Here is a 19,965-nt window from a genome sequence, read left to right as displayed (position 1 = left end):
ACGGTGTCGTTTTCGAATTCCATCTCGTCTATCGGACTTGTCCACTTTCGCTCCTGAAATTTTTACGCGGATCAGAAGCGAGAAGTGATAAGACAAATAGCGACTCTTGGAGTTGATCGGTCAAAGTTGTTCTCGTAAAGCCAATTCTACGGTGTCGTTTTCAAATTCCAACTTGCAAATCGGATTTGTATAGACTCGGTCCACTTTCGCTCCTGAAAGTTTTGCGCAAATCGGAAGCGAGAAATGACGGGTTCGCGACAGCTCGATTGCCGGTCAAAGAGGTTTAGAAGAGAAACATGAGGGAAGCAAACAATCGTCGACGAAAGAAACACATTCTCTCATTCTAAGAACGTCGTGATAATAACATTTGCTCGTATTTGCGGATTCATGTCAGCGCCTCAGAGGTAGACAATATTAAGTCGCATTTTTTTTTTTGCTAAAAAGAGACGAAGAATTAACAAGTTGAATCGGCTTGACGAGCGCAGATTCCAAAAATAAAAAATCTCGTCTCTGCACAAAAATGTGGCTTAACGTTGCTCACCTCCGAGGCACCGACACGCGATTGGGTCGTATTTAAGTTGTTATCCTCAATTTATCCCGCCGGCCGGGATAAACACGCGCTTCCGCGTCTCCTCTCGCGACTCGATGCCGTGCGATTTCAACGATTCGTTTTATCGCACTGTAAACAGAGTCGCGACGGGCACGTGACATAACTGTAAACACGTCCGTGTCCCGAAGCAACGCTTTCCGCGGCCCGGATCTTTCATTCCCTTTGTGAAGAAAAAGCTCTCGTTTTCCGAGGCGAGGAGAGAGAGAGAGAGAAAGAGAGAGAGAAAAAAAGGGAAAGCGCGGGAGGCGCATCTGTGAGAGCGAACATCTGCGAGCGATCTGCTCGGCCACGTGCTCTGGGAATCGAGAGAAAGTCGAGATCGATCCTGGCGATTTACGAAAACTTTCCTCGGACTTGCAGGACGGGCATCGCCACGCCGACAATTACCTCGTCCGTTATCCTTTCTCCGAACGTTCGTCCCGTCTCGACGAGACCCTCAACCCTCGCGACATAAACACAAGAGCGGCACTTGAATCGTCATATCGATTCTCAATTGGACGGACCTGGAGTCTACGGGACTCCTGGCGTGCACGTGTAATTTTTCATGATTTTCTCGTCTAAAAAAAATGAAACTGGCCCAATTAAGTCTAATCTACAACGTGCTCACTGCATCTAGAAACATTCCATTTTATATGAAAAATTGTCGACAAGTTTTTACGATTGGACAGTGTATAGCGAGGGCGAAACCGCTGAGGGCATTGTGGTGTACAGATTTGCGGCATTACTAGGCATTTTTGGGGCATTAGATTGGGCATTGGTGTATGTTTTGATCAGCGGTTTCCCCCTCGGTGTATAATATACAATTTACTCACTTGCATAAATTTTTTGAACGTGGAGGAAAGTCCTCTAGTTTGAGGATAGGATTCTAATGCGAGACAGCAGGTTTTCACCGTCCAAATTCAATGGCAAGTCTTTTGTCGCGGCTTTCACACGATTCAAATTATAATTTAAGGGTCCAATATCAAGGATTACTGTTTCAGACGCATCTTTCCTGCCATTTTTTGCTTTTTATATCTCGTAATGCTGACCAATCGCTCTCCTCTCGGGAAAAAACGAACGGGACTTAATCCGGCGCACAGTTAACGCTGAAAAATGCAAGGAAATATAGCAACAAGCGCAAAGTGCAGAACAGCTATTTTTATCTGACTTTTTCCCTCTCGTACTTAAGAGTCCCCTCCACAGTTAAGGGTCGGGTGTCATTTATCTTTCAAGGGTCTCCCGCTGCGTATTTTGCGACTTCGGCCAACTGCTTTTCCTCTTGAAGATTAGCCTGGGGCTCGATCAGGAATCTTTTTTTCGAGTGTGAACTCGTGAAGAGCGTAAAATAGAATGTTTCTAAACGCAAAGAGCACATTGCAAACCGGACTTTACGTGTGTCGTAGGACAAATGTGGTAGATGTTCCCCTAAAGCCCGTATTAGACTACAGACTCCTGACTCCGACTCCCGACTATATGATTCAACCAATCACAGCAAAGCACTCGGGACTAGACGCCCCTCTGATTCGTTGAATCATAGTCGGGAGTCCGAGTCGGTAGTCGAGTCAGAGTCGGGAGTCTGCAGTCTGACACGGGCTTAAGGGGAAAAAATAGAAAACAGAGACATGTGGGCCCGACGAATTCTCGAGAAAAACGAATGCGATGCTCTCGCGGCCCCGCGCAATCACAGATGCGGGAAACAGGTGCACGGCGGCGCGCACTGGACGTGGAAAGGTTATTTTCACTTCCCTCCCCTTTCGTATCTAAAAACAGAAGTGCCCTCAGGACACTCGGCGCTCAATAACCGCGGTTAAGGATTCACCGTGTCATCAAGGAACGGCTATTTTTGGACGCAGACACTCAACGCGCGCAGCGTCCGTTCGATTAAGAGCCGAATGTCAAGGATCATGTAAATATAATCGGAGCAGACACACACCGCGCGATTCTCCTCCGCGTCCGACGTGCGTCGTAATCCGTGCCGGACGTCGGTTTCGTGGGAAACTTCCTGTTGTCGTCGACGCTCGAGATTCGCCCGTGTCCGTTTCCACCAGTGCCGATTAACTTCCCAGTGAGAAACGACTCGTCGAGTCGACATCAATTTCACGGTGTCGACGTCGACACGCCATTTCGACGAATCGTTCCCCGCTGGGTCCGATCTCGGTTCAATTTATTGCCTCCAGCTCCAGGAGTCGGGAAGAGACAAGAAGTGAGCTAAATCGAATTGGAGTAGTAGAAACGGCGCATTAGGCGAGCGCCTACCGCAGGGATCGCAGGCCTCGGCGGGAGGGTGGATCCAATCGCCGAGGGCAGGTGTTGCGGCGCGCGTCCAAACAAGCGTGATCGATAGGCAGAGCCGACGAATTTCGCTTACCTGGAGCTCGCGCCGGTGTGTCGACGGTGGTCCTTCGGTCCCGGACGTTGACGACGACGACGGCGGTTGTCCGAGGATACCGGAAGACGCGGTCGACGCCGCGGCGGCAGGTCCGCTCGTTCCCGCCGCGTCCGTTAAAACCGTCCGGCGTAAACGCGGCGATCGCGGGGGGGCGACCGTCAACATCCGCGACTCCTCGTCTCGTCTCGATCGCCGGCCACGGGTACGCGAAGTCAGTCCCCTCGGGTCCGCGACGGATCCACGCAGCGAATGCAGCGAACGACCCGAAAGCGTACGAACTGATCCGAGCGAGCGCGCGAGGGCGAACACAGGCGAGCAGGATAACGGCGGGATGGACGCACCACCGGCGATGGCGGGCGAGAAGGGAGGCCTCCCGTCCGGCGAGACGGGCAGCGACAACTGGCGGCAGGCGGCGGCGGTATCCTTTCCTCTGGCGCGGAGGATAACGAGGCTCGTGCTCCGGATTCTCTTTCGTCAGTAAAAGCGCCACTAGTTGGGTTCCGAAGGACTCGCATTGGCTGAAAAGATCTTTTGTCAATAAAACGGGGACTCGGAATAGTCCGCGCGGCATCTCGGCCCCCCCCGAGTGCATCGAATTCGAGTCGAACCTTCGGTGATTCGATTCGAATCGAGGACTCCGGGCTCGATTCTTGAACTCGTATTCCGAGGAGAAACGCATACGAAAATTCGGCTCTCGCGGCAAAGTTGAATGGTTAAAAAGTTGCAGGGCTGGGAAGCAACTCGTTACTTGTAACGAAGTTACAGTTACAGTTACTTTAGTTTTTTCGATAACTCTAACTTAACTTCGTTACTTTCTCTTCGTCTGTAACGGTAACTTAACTCACAATCGGTTACATTCTTTCGATGACTAGTAACTAATTTAATAGTTACTTTGTGTATTTTTTTAAACCTCCACAGATTGCATCAGGCCTTGCATCTACGCATAAACGCCTTTACCGACGCTTTACAATTCGAATGCAGACTTGATAGTTTTATTTTCATTGCTAGAAAGTAACTGCAGAGTAACGATTCGTTACTTTTTAAGTAACTGTAACGCGTTACTTTTCAGAATTGGTAACTTGTAACTGTAATTAGTTACATTTTTAGCGAAGAAACTGTAACGAGATACTTTTATCAATGTAACTGTCCCAACTCTGTTAAAAACCAGAGTTGGGAAAGTTATTTTATTAAAGTATCTAGTTGCAGTTACAGTTCTTTTGCTAGAAATGTAACTAGTTACAGTTAACAATTCTGAAAAGTAACGCGTTACAATTACATAATTAAATGATCTATTAAATTAGGTTTGTAAATTGTAAATTATTATTCATCTTTACGCTAACATAATTGCGTCATATAACATTCAGATTTGTCAATACAGTAAGAGAAACTAATTACCTATTTCTAATGAAGTGCCAGCTTTATTTGAAAGTTTGCTATTCTGCTTGAAATGGTTAAGTAATGCTTTCAACGATTTAACTTTGCGATTTAAGCGGTGTATTTTTTGGTTCGAAGTTCTTTGCTTTCTTCTCATATTTTTCAAAAAGTCTTGTACAATTATCCAACTCTTATCGGAAGTAAAATCAATTCTTTGTAAATCTCCTATATAGCGAGCATTGCACCAACGTTCTGCATCTGTAAGGGGCTGCTGTACTACCCTACATATAAATACAATATTTTATTAAATAAAATATTGGTAAAAAATGATATTAATATTACAACTTATATTAATTATACAAAAGTGTGCATAATAATATTGCCTTTCTATGTTGATTGGTGCTTTGCTGCCTTCGTCACTGCCTATATTGTTTATATTCTGGTATTCCTTACAATCTTCAAAACTAATTTCTGACGAATCGTCTAATAATGCAGTATCATTAAAGATGTTTAAGTCTGGAGTAGCTTGTGAAACGTTATCCTCATTTGTCTGTTCAGCCTTAACTTGTACGCTGTGAAAAATAATGCACAAGAACAGTATTAAAGTTTACTTTAATTATTTCATAAAATATTGGTAAGAAATGATATTAATATTACAACTTATATTAATTATACAAAAGTATGCATACTAATATTGCCTTTCCAAGGTTGGTGCTTTGCTGCCTTCGTCACTGACTATACTGTTTATATTCTGGTATTCCTTACAATCTACAAAACTAATTTCTGATGAATTGTTCAATAATGCAGTGTCATTAACGATGTTTGGAGTAGCTTGTGAAACGTCATCCTCAATTGTTCGTTCAGTCTTAACTTGCACACTGTGAAAAATAATGCACAAGAACGGTATTAAAGTTTATTTTAATTAACAAGGCTAAAGCAGTGGTAATCACATATGTTAACATTTCTCACTGCTTGAAATGTTATTAAAAAAAATTCATTGTCAAAGAAAAATATTTCAGAACAGCATACTCGTCCGATTTGTTAAGCAATAAAGAAGGTATTGCTGTAGGCACTAAAAATCTCCTTACGGCACCGCCGATTATCTTGTAACGAAAATCTTCTTCTTGAAAATGTTGACTGCAAACGGCGCTCCATCGACCAACTTTGCGCCCGATATTTGCGTACCATTTCATTTTTAAATCCTCTTTCTTCGGTAGGCTGAAAATACAAAAATATTCACTCGCGTTGACACACAAGTAATCAAAATACATAACCTCCAATACTATTATTTCAATATGTACCATGAGAGAAAGAAGTACAGTGCAATTGCTGTTACTGAAATAAGGATGTTGAATACGTAATTGTTTCAATCGTATAAACACGAGCAACCTTTACAAATACTTACCCATGATGACTAACGTTTTCCACAGCTCCATGTTCTATTCGACAAATGCAACACATGCTAACCATTATGAAAAATGTATCCGGTAACCAAAAATATATCTCGCAAGTATACTTGTTGCGACAGTAAATAGAAGATATATTTTTCACGTCCTTCCTTATAATCACGTCGCCACGTACAGCGTTAAAATGGCACACACACACACACACACACACGATTCCACCTCCCCACGTCCCCATCATCTCATCTACGCTTTTCCCCTGATTTCCCCACCAACTCGAATGAATTCAAAAATCGAGATCTCGGGCCGAGACGTTACACGGACTGTTCTGACATTCTGTTCCCGTTTTATTGCTCGAATCGAATCACCCAAGGTTCGATTCGACTCGTTTTCGAATCAAAGAGACTCGAATTCGAATAACTCGACGTCTCCGAATCATCGGCGAGTCGATTTCGTATGTGATAATAAAGTCATTTTTAAAACGATCAAGTTTGTGGGTTTATTTTCAAGTCGATATACGAGCCCAGCAAAAATTGATTCAAATTCGAACATGAAGACTTGATTTGGAAGCGTTTTGAAAGATTCGACTCCTATACCTTTGATGCACAGACAATCGAATTAGAAGTTAACAAAAGAAAAGGAAGAAGAAAGGGCTTTACTGTCGCCTAATCTCGTCGCGTGCGAAAAACGTCAGGGACCCGTCGCGACGAAACGTTATAGCGCGTCCACGCGAGTTGTTAGGAAACTCCGCTTTTATTTGCAAACTTAAAACAACAATTTAATGAAATTAATTACTATCTAATGGCGATTGTTACGTGAGGTCCCTCGTAGCGGGCGTCAAGGTCATTAGCGCGACCTCCATCCGCCTCCTCTCTGCTTCCGTCGGTAGTTTCGACCACAATTGTTCCAGCGTTTGTTCCTGATATTTCTGAAGAGGAGAAGAAGGCAGAGTGAACCTTTCCTCGTCAACTAAACGCGGGCACGAGACGGACGAATGTCGTACTCTTACCCTGACGAAGAGAAAACAGTGTTTCAGTGTCGCTGCCACGTGGAGGATCCTCGTCCTCACCCGTCGCTCGCCCACGTCGTTTATCAGCGGAATAGCGTGCAGCGCGAATTTGTGAGGCCCGTGCCTGAGCCTCACTATCGCGATCTTCGTTTGCGCGTTGCAATATTTCGCTGCAACAAAAGACAACTGTTAGTACTCGGGCTAGAGAGAGCGGATAAACGGAGATAAAGTGTGCTTATCTAACTGAAACGTGACAACGTTTCCAGCGCCAGATTACCGTCGAAGCCGTCCCTTATCGCCGCGGTGCCCACGTCGCCGTACAACTGCTGCACCTTCCGTTTGATCGCGTTGGACACGTGCGTGTTCTTCCACGCCGCCTGCTTGTCGTCCCCGCCGTCGTGCGGCTGTATCGTGAAGACGATGTATCTGAACAGACGGTAACGGACGGTGAAAGGTCTATCCTGAAAGTCTCTCGCCTAGCAGCACAATATATTGACGCAATATTGGGAAGCAACGTGAATCTGGCGTTCGCCCAATGTTGGTCCAATGCTGTTAAGGCCAATGTCCACGATGCTAGAACTTGGTCCAAGTTCTAGCATCGTGGACATTGGGCTTAAGATGAACGCCCCATACAGCACCGAAGCTTTCAGAAACATTTCAGAAAACATTGCTGCAATGTCGCACCGTTTCTGAAATGTTTCCGAGAGCTTTGGTGCAACGTGCTACCTGCGTCTAGAGACATTCTACTTTTCGCATCAGCGGATCGAAACGCCTAAAAACTTCGCCGACAACGTACGACTGTGCAACGTGCAACTTGTGCAAATGTTGTTTTAAACGTATTCACGCCACAAAGCGGAACGTTTCTAGATGCAAAGAGCGCGTGGTAAGTAGATCAGACTTCAGAGAAACGAGAAGTGCGAACATTTCTCGCCACCACTCACCTGTTTTTGAAGCGGACCATCTTTTAGGTTATTCCAGCGGCGAACGGCGCCGCCGAGGATTCCGAGGGTCCGGGCGTCTTCGCCGGGAACGCCGGGACGAAACGAGGACGACGACGAACGCGGAACGGCGGCCGGAGACGGCGGAGAGTCCGGGGACACGTGCGCCGCGGTCGAACGGGGGTTAGGTTAGGTTAGGTGAGGTTAGGTCGCGCCGCGGTGTCAAGCGCACGGCTTGGTACGGTTGCCACGTGCGTGCGGCGCCACGCCACGCACGTGTGCGTCGTACACGTGCGTGGGGTACGAAGCGACGTGTTTACGCACCTCCACGCCGGCGAGCGTCGACTAGGGTGGCTTTCGCCGAGCGCGCGAAAACGGCCCCCGCGACACGGCGAGCACGACCGAGCGACTGCCCGCTGAAGACTGTTCGCGGCCGCGCCGACGTTCCGCGTAGAAGCGAGCGGATCGTGTGCGCCGCCCCGGATCGGAGAGGCATCGGCTGATAACGCCGCAACACTGTTTGAGGTCTCTATTCACTCCGTATCTCCTTCGCAATTAATGTTATCTCAGGGTCATGTCATCTTAGGCACTATGTGTCAATGATTAACGCGCGCGGTATGGTTGGCCGACGGCCGCTTCCTCCTCGCGGCCCGTGCCTGGGGCCCCCCGACGCGTAGCGCCTAGTCGACTTTGCTCGGCGCGAGATTGCGCGGACGCGGATCTGGCCCACACAGCTGTCGACGCGGACATGGACCTCTTCGTGGGCGTGGACGTGGGGACGGGCAGCGTCCGGGCGGCCCTCGTCACCTCCGGCGGCAGGATCAAGAAGGTGGCCACGTGCCCGCTCGAGATATTCCACCCGGCGCCCAACTTCTACGAGCAGTCCTCCGATAACATTTGGAGCGCCGTGTGCCACGTTGTCAAGGTATAAGACGCTCGCGGCCGCGCGCGTGTCGCCAGTCCGAGCGGACCCGGGATCTCATTTTGCCCCTGTTTGCAGTCAGTCGTCGCCGACATCTCCGCGGAGGACGTTAAGGGGATTGGATTCGACGCTACGTGCTCGCTGGTGGCGGTGGACGAGGCGGGCTCGCCGGTAACAGTCAGTCCCACAGGTACAGAGAGATAACCCGGCGGATATTTCCTGTTTCGAATACGCCGCGACACGGAAAATTGACGGTGACAATTGTTCAGGGCAGGAGAAGCAGAATGTCATACTGTGGATGGATCACAGAGCGCGCGAGGAAGCCGACCTGGTCAACTCTACCGGCCACGATATACTGCAGTACGTGGGCGGCAAGGTTTCTCTCGAGATGCAAACGCCGAAGATGCTGTGGCTGAAGAAGAATCTGCCCGCTTCCTGGAGCGCGACGGCGCTGCTGTTCGACCTACCCGACTTTTTGACGTGGAAAGCCACCGAGTCGGAGTCGCGGTATACATCCCCGAGTCCTTTAATACACAGAAAAGCAGGGGCAGCGAGGTCGCATTACTATCTCTCGCTTTCAGATCCTTGTGTTCGTTAGTATGTAAGTGGAACTATAGCGCCAATCCCAACGGTAGGAACGGATGGGACGAGGATTTCTTTGAGCAGCTCAATTTACGGGACCTGAAGAAGGACAATTGGAGAAAAATAGGTGTGTTGTCGTATTCGATTTACCGAAAATCGAGTCCTCGAGGCCTGTGTCCACGATGCTGGAACTTGGTTCAACTTGGACTTAGCATCGTGGGCACAGACCTTTACAAAGGAAACTGCTTTCCATCAGTGACGAAGAATAATTGTCATTAACGACAATAAATTTTCCCTCCAACGATGCGTAGGGGTTCGGATTGTAAACTATTCAGCCAGCTTCGACGTTACGAAGCATCGGTATAATTTGAATATGTGACACGAGAACTTTACGTGGCTGATGTCTTTATCTTAATTGAAGCTAATATTAATGTCAAGGTAACGATGTAAGGGTACCGGGTGACGCGATTGAATCCGGACTGTCGACGAAAGCCGCGTCGGAATTGGGATTATTGAAAGGCACGCCGGTTGGGACCTCGCTGATCGACGCACACGCCGGTGGGCTCGGCATGATCGGCTGCTACGTGCCGGACGTGTCGCAGAATTTCTCCAATCGATTGGGTGCGCGAGACACTAGATTGACGGTACCGGGTTGCTAGGCTGAAAGGAGAGAGAATCAGCGGAAATTTGTAATTTCCAGCTCTGATTTGCGGCACGTCGACTTGCCACATGATAGTCAACGAGAGCAAGGTATTCGTGAATGGCGTTTGGGGCCCGTACTACAGCGCGATGGTGCCCGGTTTCTGGCTCAACGAGGGAGGTCAGAGTGCAACCGGTAAGCTGCTCGATCACGTCATCGACACGCACCCAGCGACGCCGGGTATCCTGAAGACCTTAGGCGGCAACAAGTGAGTTGATCGAAACGGGACTGCGAGCGTACGTGTACGAAAGTTAATTCGTTTCAGGCACATTCAACAATACTTGTCCGAACTGTTGCACGTTATGGCCGAGCAGAAGAATCTGCAGAATGTGTCGTATCTGACGAAGGACATACACGTGTGGCCGGATTTCCACGGTAATCGCTCGCCCCTTGCCGATCCAACACTGAAAGGAATGGTACTGAGACATTAATATCTTTTATTGAACACGCCTTGAACATGGATATAATTTCATACGCTATTGTTTAACTTAGATATCCGGATTGTCCTTGTCTGTGGATCAGGAGAATCTAGCGTTATTATACTTGGCAACAGTGCAGGCACTAACGGTATGCCACAAATTAAAAGTTAACTCTTACTCATTAGACGTTGTAATAGAAAATTTTTACTTAAAATAGTTGTCTTCGCTAGTGGAGATGAACGATTTTTTTAACTAATATGTAATATAATCTAAAAAGTAGATATTGAAATGATTTTATTATTAAAATGATCTTATTCGTGATAAGAGTTAACTGTTAACGCATCAGCAGATACGATTATTGTCAACGCATTCATTTTTTTGACTGACGTCATAACATGTTGTTAATTTTCAGTACGGTACGAAGCATATAATCGAAGTTCTGTCGGCGGCAGGTCACAATATAGAGAGTATATTAGTTTGCGGCGGACTCAGTCAGAATCCGCTGTTCATCCAAATACAAGCCGACGTGTTAGCGCTACCGGTACTCTGTCCTGTGGAACGAGAATCGGTTTTGGTAGGCGCGGCGATTCTCGGTGCGTGTGCCACGAAAAAATATTCCATGCGCGAGACTGTCCAGAGAATGGCGGGGCCGGCGAACATAGTGAAACCGACGAGCGAGTGTTACAAGTAAATACAAGATCAATAAGTGCAAAAATACGAGAACAGTGTTTAAAAAAAAGTATTGCGTCTCTACTTAAAGCTCTAACGAAATACAAACTGACTTTAAGAAAAAGAAAAGGAGACATTTCTATATTGTTATTTGTGATTTATAATAATCTAATTTTATATATATATATATCTGCTTGTAACTATTTCAGATATCACTTTCGGAAGTATCTCGTATTCAAGAAAATGGTTCAAGACCAACAAGAATACAGGAAATTAATGAGCGAAGAATTATAGCCTCCCGTTCTTCCGTTCCTTTAGCCTAAACCGATTAAGAATAGACTGTATTTAGTAAATATTTTTATAATCGGGAGTCTGAATGTGAAGATAAACGATCTGCGAATATATATATTAATATATGTATATGCATATATTCGATAAATATTCAGAGAGAATCTCCGAAGAATGCAAATAATATAAATATTAGAGATGGGTTTAATACTAGAGAAAATTAAAGATTCAGATCGGGCATTGTGCAAAGAAACAATATTTTGCTGAAAAGAGAATGTCGATACCGCAGAAATATATTTCCTCTTGTAATATGCAACGCGTAAAAACAATTGAAGATACTTACTGTGTCGTTAATGATGTTAATGACAGCAATATTTATATGCATAGTTTTCAATTTACTATGTCGCCTTTATAATGCAATCACCAAGGATTTAAAGTACTGATATGTCATAGTAAATTTAATATAGCAAACAGTACTTTGCGACGATGAATGTTCCTTTGCGATCGATCTAACTCATCGTGTGATCTGAAAAAGACAGCACCCCTGTTGTTAGATACTTTTATACTCCTTTAATTTTGAACCTCTATTTTGTAATGCAAAGATAGAAAAATATGTGGGAATTTATATACTGATAATATTAATTCATATACAGCCACGTTGCTGTACAACGTTCTCCATCTGCAATGTACTCTATATTGTATGCACAGATATTTCTCGCTACAAATTATATTCTGTTAATAAATTCCTTTAAAGAACAACACGAGTTATGATTTCTGAAGCAAATTGGTATCATTCAATGGCCGAGATAAATAGCATCAAAGGAAAGGGACCGGGGACTTGGGGACAAGCGGCTTCTACATAGCGTTTGCGTGCTATTTATAATCGACTACAAAAAGAAATCCGAATCTATGTAGTATCTACCGTCGGGTGAGTCGCGGTTACTCTTGGACATCCTGCAACATTTATGTACAATACATATTTTGCTCTATTTGTCAAATAGCCTGTATTCAAAACATATTTAAAACAATGTACGAAATACTTATATTAGTATTGACAGCCTCCTGTGGTACAATTTGAGCAAAAGCACTGTGCTTCACTATTACATCGTTCGTCACTCGCACGGATCGTATCGCTAAACGCTATCTACTTTCGTTCTTACGTACTAGATAAATAGCCCTCCAATCGTCGTCGAGTAAATACATTAGTTAACTATTACTCTTTCTTACATACAAAATGTATTAACATACGTTGCACTCTAATTGTCTAAACTTGTATACCTCGCTAACTTTTCTCCGTATGCCCGAAAATTAACTCCGTCGTTTTCGGATTTGTCTCATAATTTACTGTTCTCCTTAGATTAATTTTATTATTAACGCTGATTTACGCAGAATATATCGTGAAACGCAGGAGTCGACAAGCGTGTGCTTATTTCACCACTTGCAGAGCTAAAAATACGCCCATGTTTCGTTGGGAAAACCGACTCCGATATGTAATTGTTCAAGAAATGTTCTCATTATTTCCGTTCCCGTATTTTACGTTATATCCTGCATAATTAAATCTCTGACTCGTGACTTAATTACATAAGAGCTCTCCTGTCTAGCTGCTCCATAAATACTCCGTATCTTTGCTAATTTGCATTTACTAGATTTTAATGCTTAGGAACTAGCGAATTTTAATATTATATTTATACTTATTCGTCATTGTCATACTATATATTACATTAAAGACAAATGCACAATTGGATTGTTAACGAGGGCGAAGAGATTGTAAGATCGAGTATCGAATATACAAAAAAATAAAGAAATTGTATGCATGCGAATTAAATGTAGAATATAACATTTTAAAATATATAATTTACAGATACAATATGTATAAATTCTTTCTTTTTACTTAAAGATCGCGACTTCATGTATACAATATTATATAGTTGGTGCAACTTGTATTGCGACATGGAAGATTTTGTTATAATTACACGTGAATTACTTAAAACTTTGATAATACAGTTAAATGAATTGTTTCAAAAGTTTTCAAGATACAATTTTTTTATAATACGGTCAGCACTTATAAACTTTCGCCCGGTAGTAATTTTTTAATTGCCTCGTCCCTTCGTTGCACAATTGTTACAATAATCGCTGTTACATTGTACATGAGTTCACCGATTTACAAAGCGATGCATTGAGATTGCGCTAATATCTGTCATTTCTACAGAATTAAAAAGAAATCTCCCAAGAGTGAAGATCCGGTAATGCATTCTAATATTGGCATTCAGGTCAGCTAATTACGATGTGTTAAACTAAATTCGTCTTATTCAGCAGAACTAACGTTGTTCTAAAGTCTAAAGAAACTATAGCTCCCGTTTATTTTCGCACGTATCATTAATGTATATATTCATAGTGAATTTATATTCCTTTTATTTCGTATAGAAGTATATCTTCAAAATGATTCTGAGATATAATTTCATTATTGTAATAGCTTCGTTATAATAATTATATATAATTATAGGATATAATTGTAGATATGTCGCGGTTTCTTTTCGTAAAGACTTCCGGACGGCAACTGTACTCCTCATAATTCTAAGAGATATCGTTCCTTTCTATTAATTTTACAGTGGTAATCTAATATACACTAAACTACAAATCTAAATAATCTATGTTACAAATAACAAATGGAACACAATGGTTTCTATTATATACGGAGCTCTAATAAATTAATTTTATTATAACGCTATATTAAATCAATACGATAAAAAGATATGTTAGAAAAGATGTTCAAACAATGCCCGTATTCGGACACATTTCGTATCGTCGCATTGAATCTCTCGTCGCTTCGAGTATAATCTGTTGGCTGTTTCTAGGTTGAAAACGCGAAATAATAGATGAAATATTAAGTGCTTTAACTAACGTTTATCGGTGATCTATTAATACTACTGGTTTATACGAAATTTATAAATGAAAATATATATAATTTGTTGGCTGTATCTAGGTTGAAAACGCGAAATAATACTTGAAATATTAAATCGAATGCTTTAAGTAGTATTTATCTATTAATACTAGTTTATACGGAATTTATAAATGAAAATACATATGATTATTTTCGGACGATTGTGTCTCGATTAACCATTACCTCAGTTACGTTTATTGTACGGTGTCGATGTTAAAATGTATACTTTTCAAGTTTTTCGTTTAACAACGGAGATGTATAATCTTCAAATTTTTCTTTTATTAACGGAATTATGTTGCTGCAAGCTCCTGTGCTGTATCGGATGTTTGCTTGCAATTTAATTTGAAAAGATGAAACTGATGACTGCGTTATCGAAAGCAAGACTTCAAAAAGTTTTATATATATGGAATTCCTTTAAATTATTTACATTACATTAGTGATAACAAAAAGTTAGAAAAGATATGCATATTCTCTCGCAATTAAATTTGACAAGATTAAAACCTGACGAAACTCTGAAGGCTACATCATCGGAAGCAAGATTTCGGAAAAGTTTCGTTCAAACGCTATGGACTAACGGCGCGTTCCGATATGACTGTAATGTACATATGTTCCTATCAGATTACAGATATTCAGGCGTAACTAGATATCGTATTCGATAAGTACCAATAGGTACTTGATACACAACGAGAATTGACTCCGTTCCGTTTTCCTGCTTACGATATGTATGTATGTAATACGCGTGGATTTTAGTACCAGCCGAAATCCATACCCGCCAATTGATAAAATCGCTGATTGAACGGCCGATAGAAATCTCGAAGACGCTGCACAGCCATAGGATTGATGTAGGGATGACTGCGACCTTTGTTCTTACCTATAAAAAGATATAACGAATTAATATCAAACGTATACGATTCTTTCCCAGTTAGAAATGATTTGTCTATCGATATCGAAACGATGTTGATTCAACTAGGGTTGGTTGCGCAATCGACGAGTCATTTCTCGCTGGGTTAATATTTTGCGCAACCAACCCTAGCGGAAAAATTTCTATAAATAACTACAAAAAAATTGACTTGAAATAGAAATTTGTAGAAAATTTGATATCTTTGCTGAAACATTAATTTTTTTGCAAAAATGTTTACGAAATAGTACCACAAATTACAATGCTTTCAAATAAAAAAATTATTGCAAGTAGTATTTCATAAAAATGTACAATTTTGTAAAAATTAGTACAAAACTTTATTCTTTTTGTAGAATTTTGTAGAATTATTTCCGACAGGGAAGTGGATAAAAAAATACATTTCATAAAAAGTTTGAAAAATTTCAAACTGTAAAAGAATCAGAAAGACCGATAGAAAGAAATGCCTTTTTTTGAAGAAGTGTTCTCAAATAGCGCAATATAAAAAGTATTAATTTTAATATATGTCTAAACTACAAAAGACACGCGACTTGACCGTCGAAACTCGCCAGCGTTGGAGTCTGCACCTTCTATAACGAGCAGGAATTAAGTTTGTAAAAGATTCCCTATAGAAATATACCTTTCGACTTCTTATGGAGATAAAAATTAAAGGTGTTCCGAATACAAAGAATCCCTTTCGTATTAAAAAATCAGCTCGGAATTGCTGACATAAAAGCGAGTTCTCATCAACCTTTAAGAATGTTTTTAGAACAGAAATGAGATGGGGAGAGAATTCATCTCGTCATTCGGTAATTCAAAGAAAATTCCTGTCGTATTCTCCGTGCTATCTGGATTGCTCCGTTCAAAATCGAAGGGAGACCGCTCTGAAATCTGCGAACCGCGTTCCACTTGTATAAATTTTCTGAAAATGAATTTTTCATGACAAACAATTGCGTGGTAGAAATTCATTTCTCTGATTGTCCTACCGAGACAGTGCGGCGTCGCGCGGTCCTCGGACTTGAGCAAGCAGGGGAAGCCCTTAGTGGCGTTAAAGTAGAAGTGCTTTTCGCATATCACCCGCTTCAGGCCCAGGAAGTCCTGCACCCGGGTGATCTCCATCACCGGGTCGGCGATCAGACGCTCGCCGGACACGAATAAGAACTGCGACAGCGGGAAGTACTGCAGCCACCGCTCCAGATGCCGCACGTACACCCCGATCTTCAGCGGCATCCAGGAGGTGTCCACGATTCGCGATCCGTTCAGGAAGGCCAGGTCCTCGAAGCGCGGCATCTTGCGACGCTTGCTCTTCACCTGCGTGTAATCGGAGATCGCCCGGGTCACCGGGTCCCTCACCACGACGATCAGCTTCATCCCCGGGTCCATGTGCTTCACCCTCTTCGGCACCTCGCTCGTCACGAAATACGACGGCGTCTTCTCCATGGTGATCTGGCCGACCAGAGTCGGGGGCATCCTGCGCCTAATTACACACCGTCGTATTTTATAATACGCTATATTAACTCTCTAAAGTCCTTGGAGTGAAAACACTGCCGTGGAGTGAAATATTCACCCTATTTCAGTAAATATTTACTCCAACACAGAATAAATATTTGCTCCAATAAAGTGAAAATTTCACCACCACGGCAGTATTTTCGCCCCAAAAATTTCAGAGAGAAAAAAAATTAAATCGCTCAATTAATTACTTATCAAAGAAATTAGCAATTTCTAAGTTAACGTTCGTTTCAACGAAGCTATCCTTACTCGAAGAAGTTGTTACTTGGAAGTTATTACCCGCGTGTAGAATAATTTTCGCGAGAACAAGATCGAAGAACTTATACCACGGAGTTCGGTAATACCGAGGCTTCAGGTGGATTAGTGCAAATTATTGTGCCTCGATAGTCGAGCGACTTGTCGCACGCACCTGTACCAACGGAACCCCTTGACGTAGTGATGATCGAAGAAATGAACCTCGGAGCCGGCGGCGCGTATCGCGGGGTGCAGCCGCAGGAACTCCAAAAGTGCCCTCGTCCCGCCTTTCTTCACGCCGATTATCAGGGCGGTCGGCAATTGCCGGCTTGGCACTTGCTGCTTGAGCGTCTGATAATCCGATGCGCCTCTCTCGGGCGCGCCGCTCGCGTTCCGTGGCGAGGGCGGCTGCGGCTTCTTCGGATCCGTCCGGCCGTCCGCAAGCGCCTCCTCGATCCTCGGTCGATCCGGACCTTGGTACAGGACGTTCCGCGCGGAGATCCGCGCTCGCTGCAGCGTGATCCTCTGCGACATGTCGGCCAGCATGTGCGAGTGATCGACGAAGAGCATCCACAGGTAGATGACCAGGGCGCACACGAGGATCGCGATCTTCCAGGAGCCCTTGCGCAATTCCATCTTGGCGGGTTTTACGAGTCGTCGTACTTGGTCGGCTTCCTGGGTGCCATTATACCGCCGCGGTGTCCGCCGTCCTCCTCATCGACGCCGGCACGCTCGCACCGATGCCGTCTGAAAGATACCCCGATATCTTGGAAGATCTCCTCCGGTAAAATGAAATATTACGTATTACGGTTCGGGTTCGGCCTTGGTCAGGTCTCATCCCCTGAGGATCCCCACGCAGGACTCGAAAATATATTGGTACGCGTGCTTGAGGTTCGTGACGAAGGATCGATGAATCGATCCAGCCCCTCGATCGTCAAGCGAGAGGGAAGCAAAAACTCCGGATCCCGATCTGTCTTCGAGGAATAGACTACAGACGTTAGAAAGATCGCTGTCTCTGTTAGTGAATAGTTGTACAGTGTGTCTAGTCGTCAACGATAATAGTAATTATTCTGTTTTCTAACGTTGACTAGACACATTGTAAGTGAACACCCAGATTTAAATCTTTACACCCACATTCGAGAGTAAATTCGGACAATCGAGTGCTAACACTCAAAGCTTGAGTGTTTGTTCCGTAAGGGTAGGCACTCTTGTAAGTTTGTTACCTGAAGAGGACCAGTATCGCCGGCCGAAACGTCGCGTTTTATTATAACAAAGAACTGCCAGTAACCCAGTCAGAAATGACTCGAAAACCGACGTCGAGCCAAGTCGAAAATGGAACCAAAAATGCATCGATTCGATATTGTCTCGACGTCGGTTTTCGAGTCATTTCTGACTGGGAAGGTCGTTACATAATTATTAAAATTCTTCCTTTCTTGACTGACGTCACTAGGCCGCTACCTAAGTATAATCCATTTGACTAAAGTCTCTCCCTCCACGCATTTGACTCACTATCGTCAATGTAGGATTGACAGTCCACCCTTCGTCACCAATCTAGGTGACGAATCAGGTCGGTACTCGAAAATACTTGTGATCCCTTGTACCCCTGTACGTGCAATGCCGCGCGATCAGACAGAAATAATCCTCGTTCGTGAATTATGCGCGGAAATGCAACTGGTGTATCCGGCAGCGGGTGAAAAATCGAATGCGATAGCATCCGCGACAACCGAAGGACCGGGGTGCACCGGTCCCTCTGCGTTTTTAAATTTTAATAGAAACCGAGTTGGGAGAAACTCGTCGTCTCCCCGCGCAAAGGGAACAACCCAGATAACGCGGGTGATCGTTGTAAATTTAAAAACGCGTTAACTTTGTAACATTCCTTATGAATTGCCGCGCAAAAATCTGTTCGACGTGAACTCACGAGGATTCCTTTCCTTCTCGCAAATTCTTATACGGAATTCCCTTGCGAAAAAAAGGGTTGAGAATTGGGGGCGTAAAAGTGAATTCTCTTATTCACGTTTTTAGAAATGGAACGGAATTGAAAAGGAATATTCATTGCATGATTCGAAAAGTCTTCTCGAGCCTCCGTGCTATCTGGGAGGATAATGAGAAAAACGTGAGCTTCAATCGAGCGACAGTTTAGTTAATTATTACAACTTCTTAATTACGCATAATTGAAGATCGGCGAAGAAGTGCGCCCTTACGGAAAAGCAACGAAGTAATTACTTGAAAATTACTGTGCCTCAGTAATTCGTAATGATTCAATTACTGATATACAGTAATTTTCCGGCAATTATTTCCTTACTTTTCCGTAAGGGAGCGGAGACTTTGATAAATCGCGCGCGCGTGTCTTCTTATTCGCAACTAAATCAAACTGTATAAAATGTAATTTCGCGATACGGAGATAACAAACAGACGCACAGAACAAGACTCGGGATGTTCTTACAATCCTTAAAATTCCGAAATGCCCGTCGGGACAGCCAAGGACCTCGAAGACTCTCGGACAAAAGTGCATTTCTCAAAATTTACATAATCTCAGTCTGCATGTAAAAGAAAAAAGCTCCGTAAAGCGGACACGTAACAAATTCGCTTCCGTTCCCGCGGTAGAGACGCACACTCAATTTCCATAAAACGCAAAATTGCCCCGCGTGAAGTCAAGCTCTGTCCTCGCGTCCCACCGTCCCGAAGGGCAAAATAAGACGCAAAGCCGATCCGTCCGATTTCGCCCGACTCGCGAAAGCAGCAGGTAAATCGTACCGTGCGCGCGCGGCAGGTAATTTTGAGTGTAAAAAAAAAAAGAAGCAAGGACGTTTGCCCCGATACCTCCGGAGGGTCGAGACGTCTCCCGGGGGAGGTCCGGTCGCCCCGTCCGGACGAACGGCCCCGAGATCGAGACCGAGGGGCTCGGGGTTGCGTGGGCACTTACCCCGCAGGTAGCGTGTGCCGCCGGTCGGAGACGCGTTCGCTTTCACCCCGTGCGCGTCCGTCATCGGCCAACGTGCGACTGGCGCAGCCGGCGGAGGGTTGCGGATGCGGGCACACGGCCCCGCGCGCGGAAAGTGCACATTTAGCGCGTTATCAAACGGCACGGGGCAGACCCGTAACTG

General features: G+C 44.3%; 5 protein-coding genes across 10 annotated transcripts in view; 1 reads left to right on the top strand and 4 right to left on the bottom strand.

Annotated features, from left to right (window-relative positions):
• Positions 1-3,503, bottom strand: part of LOC105567749 — a 21,343-nt gene extending 17,840 nt beyond the window's left edge. For both annotated transcript variants that reach the window (XM_012022863.1, XM_012022862.1), the window contains exon 1: positions 2,958-3,503. In XM_012022863.1, the coding sequence (XP_011878253.1) occupies positions 2,958-3,143 (186 nt within the window). In that variant the 5' untranslated portion in view covers positions 3,144-3,503. The remainder of the gene's footprint in view (positions 1-2,957) is intronic.
• A 772-nt stretch (positions 3,504-4,275) lies between these two features.
• On the bottom strand, positions 4,276-6,631 carry LOC105567745. 3 transcript variants are annotated; one of them, XM_012022856.1, is made up of 7 exons: positions 6,551-6,631; positions 5,758-5,791; positions 5,654-5,687; positions 5,382-5,570; positions 5,042-5,230; positions 4,736-4,924; positions 4,276-4,633 (listed from the first exon to the last, which is right to left on the bottom strand). In XM_012022856.1, exons 2-7 carry the CDS (start codon positions 5,786-5,788, stop codon positions 4,366-4,368), a joined length of 900 nt encoding a protein of 299 aa, XP_011878246.1. In that variant the 5' UTR covers positions 5,789-5,791; positions 6,551-6,631; the 3' UTR covers positions 4,276-4,365. The 3 variants fall into 3 exon arrangements, with proteins under 3 accessions (XP_011878246.1, XP_011878245.1, XP_011878244.1); XM_012022855.1 differs by lacking the exon at positions 6,551-6,631 and having other exon boundaries at positions 5,758-6,527; XM_012022854.1 differs by lacking the exons at positions 5,654-5,687; positions 6,551-6,631 and having other exon boundaries at positions 5,758-6,526.
• Positions 6,567-7,725, bottom strand: LOC105567764. Its single transcript, XM_012022878.1, has 3 exons — positions 7,706-7,725; positions 7,042-7,190; positions 6,567-6,934 (listed from the first exon to the last, which is right to left on the bottom strand). Exons 1-3 carry the CDS (start codon positions 7,723-7,725, stop codon positions 6,567-6,569), a joined length of 537 nt encoding a protein of 178 aa, XP_011878268.1.
• LOC105567746 (FGGY carbohydrate kinase domain-containing protein) lies at positions 7,726-12,041 on the top strand. Of its 2 annotated transcripts, XM_012022858.1 has the most exons (11): positions 7,726-8,227; positions 8,289-8,627; positions 8,703-8,814; positions 8,894-9,131; positions 9,206-9,333; positions 9,645-9,827; positions 9,907-10,114; positions 10,172-10,322; positions 10,399-10,473; positions 10,738-11,012; positions 11,204-12,041. In XM_012022858.1, exons 2-11 carry the CDS (start codon positions 8,451-8,453, stop codon positions 11,286-11,288), a joined length of 1,632 nt encoding a protein of 543 aa, XP_011878248.1. In that variant the 5' UTR covers positions 7,726-8,227; positions 8,289-8,450; the 3' UTR covers positions 11,289-12,041. The 2 variants fall into 2 exon arrangements, with proteins under 2 accessions (XP_011878248.1, XP_011878247.1); XM_012022857.1 differs by having other exon boundaries at positions 7,726-8,627.
• Positions 12,042-12,261: 220 nt separating this feature from the next.
• On the bottom strand, positions 12,262-19,965 carry LOC105567744 (heparan sulfate glucosamine 3-O-sulfotransferase 6). Of its 2 annotated transcripts, XR_001009386.1 has the most exons (5): positions 19,785-19,965; positions 17,037-17,608; positions 16,105-16,595; positions 15,759-16,040; positions 15,030-15,094 (listed from the first exon to the last, which is right to left on the bottom strand). XR_001009386.1 is itself a non-coding variant. In XM_012022852.1 (4 exons), exons 2-4 carry the CDS (start codon positions 17,495-17,497, stop codon positions 14,970-14,972), a joined length of 1,077 nt encoding a protein of 358 aa, XP_011878242.1. In that variant the 5' UTR covers positions 17,498-17,608; positions 19,785-19,965; the 3' UTR covers positions 12,262-14,969. The 2 variants fall into 2 exon arrangements, 1 of the variants encoding a protein (XP_011878242.1); XM_012022852.1 differs by lacking the exon at positions 15,759-16,040 and having other exon boundaries at positions 12,262-15,094.

The sequence above is a fragment of the Vollenhovia emeryi genome, unplaced genomic scaffold, assembly GCF_000949405.1.
Source record: "Vollenhovia emeryi isolate VEMERY1.0 unplaced genomic scaffold, V.emery_V1.0 DF939135.1, whole genome shotgun sequence".
Taxonomy (NCBI): Eukaryota; Metazoa; Arthropoda; class Insecta; order Hymenoptera; family Formicidae; genus Vollenhovia; species Vollenhovia emeryi.
This window is presented reverse-complemented; position numbering and strand designations above follow the sequence as displayed.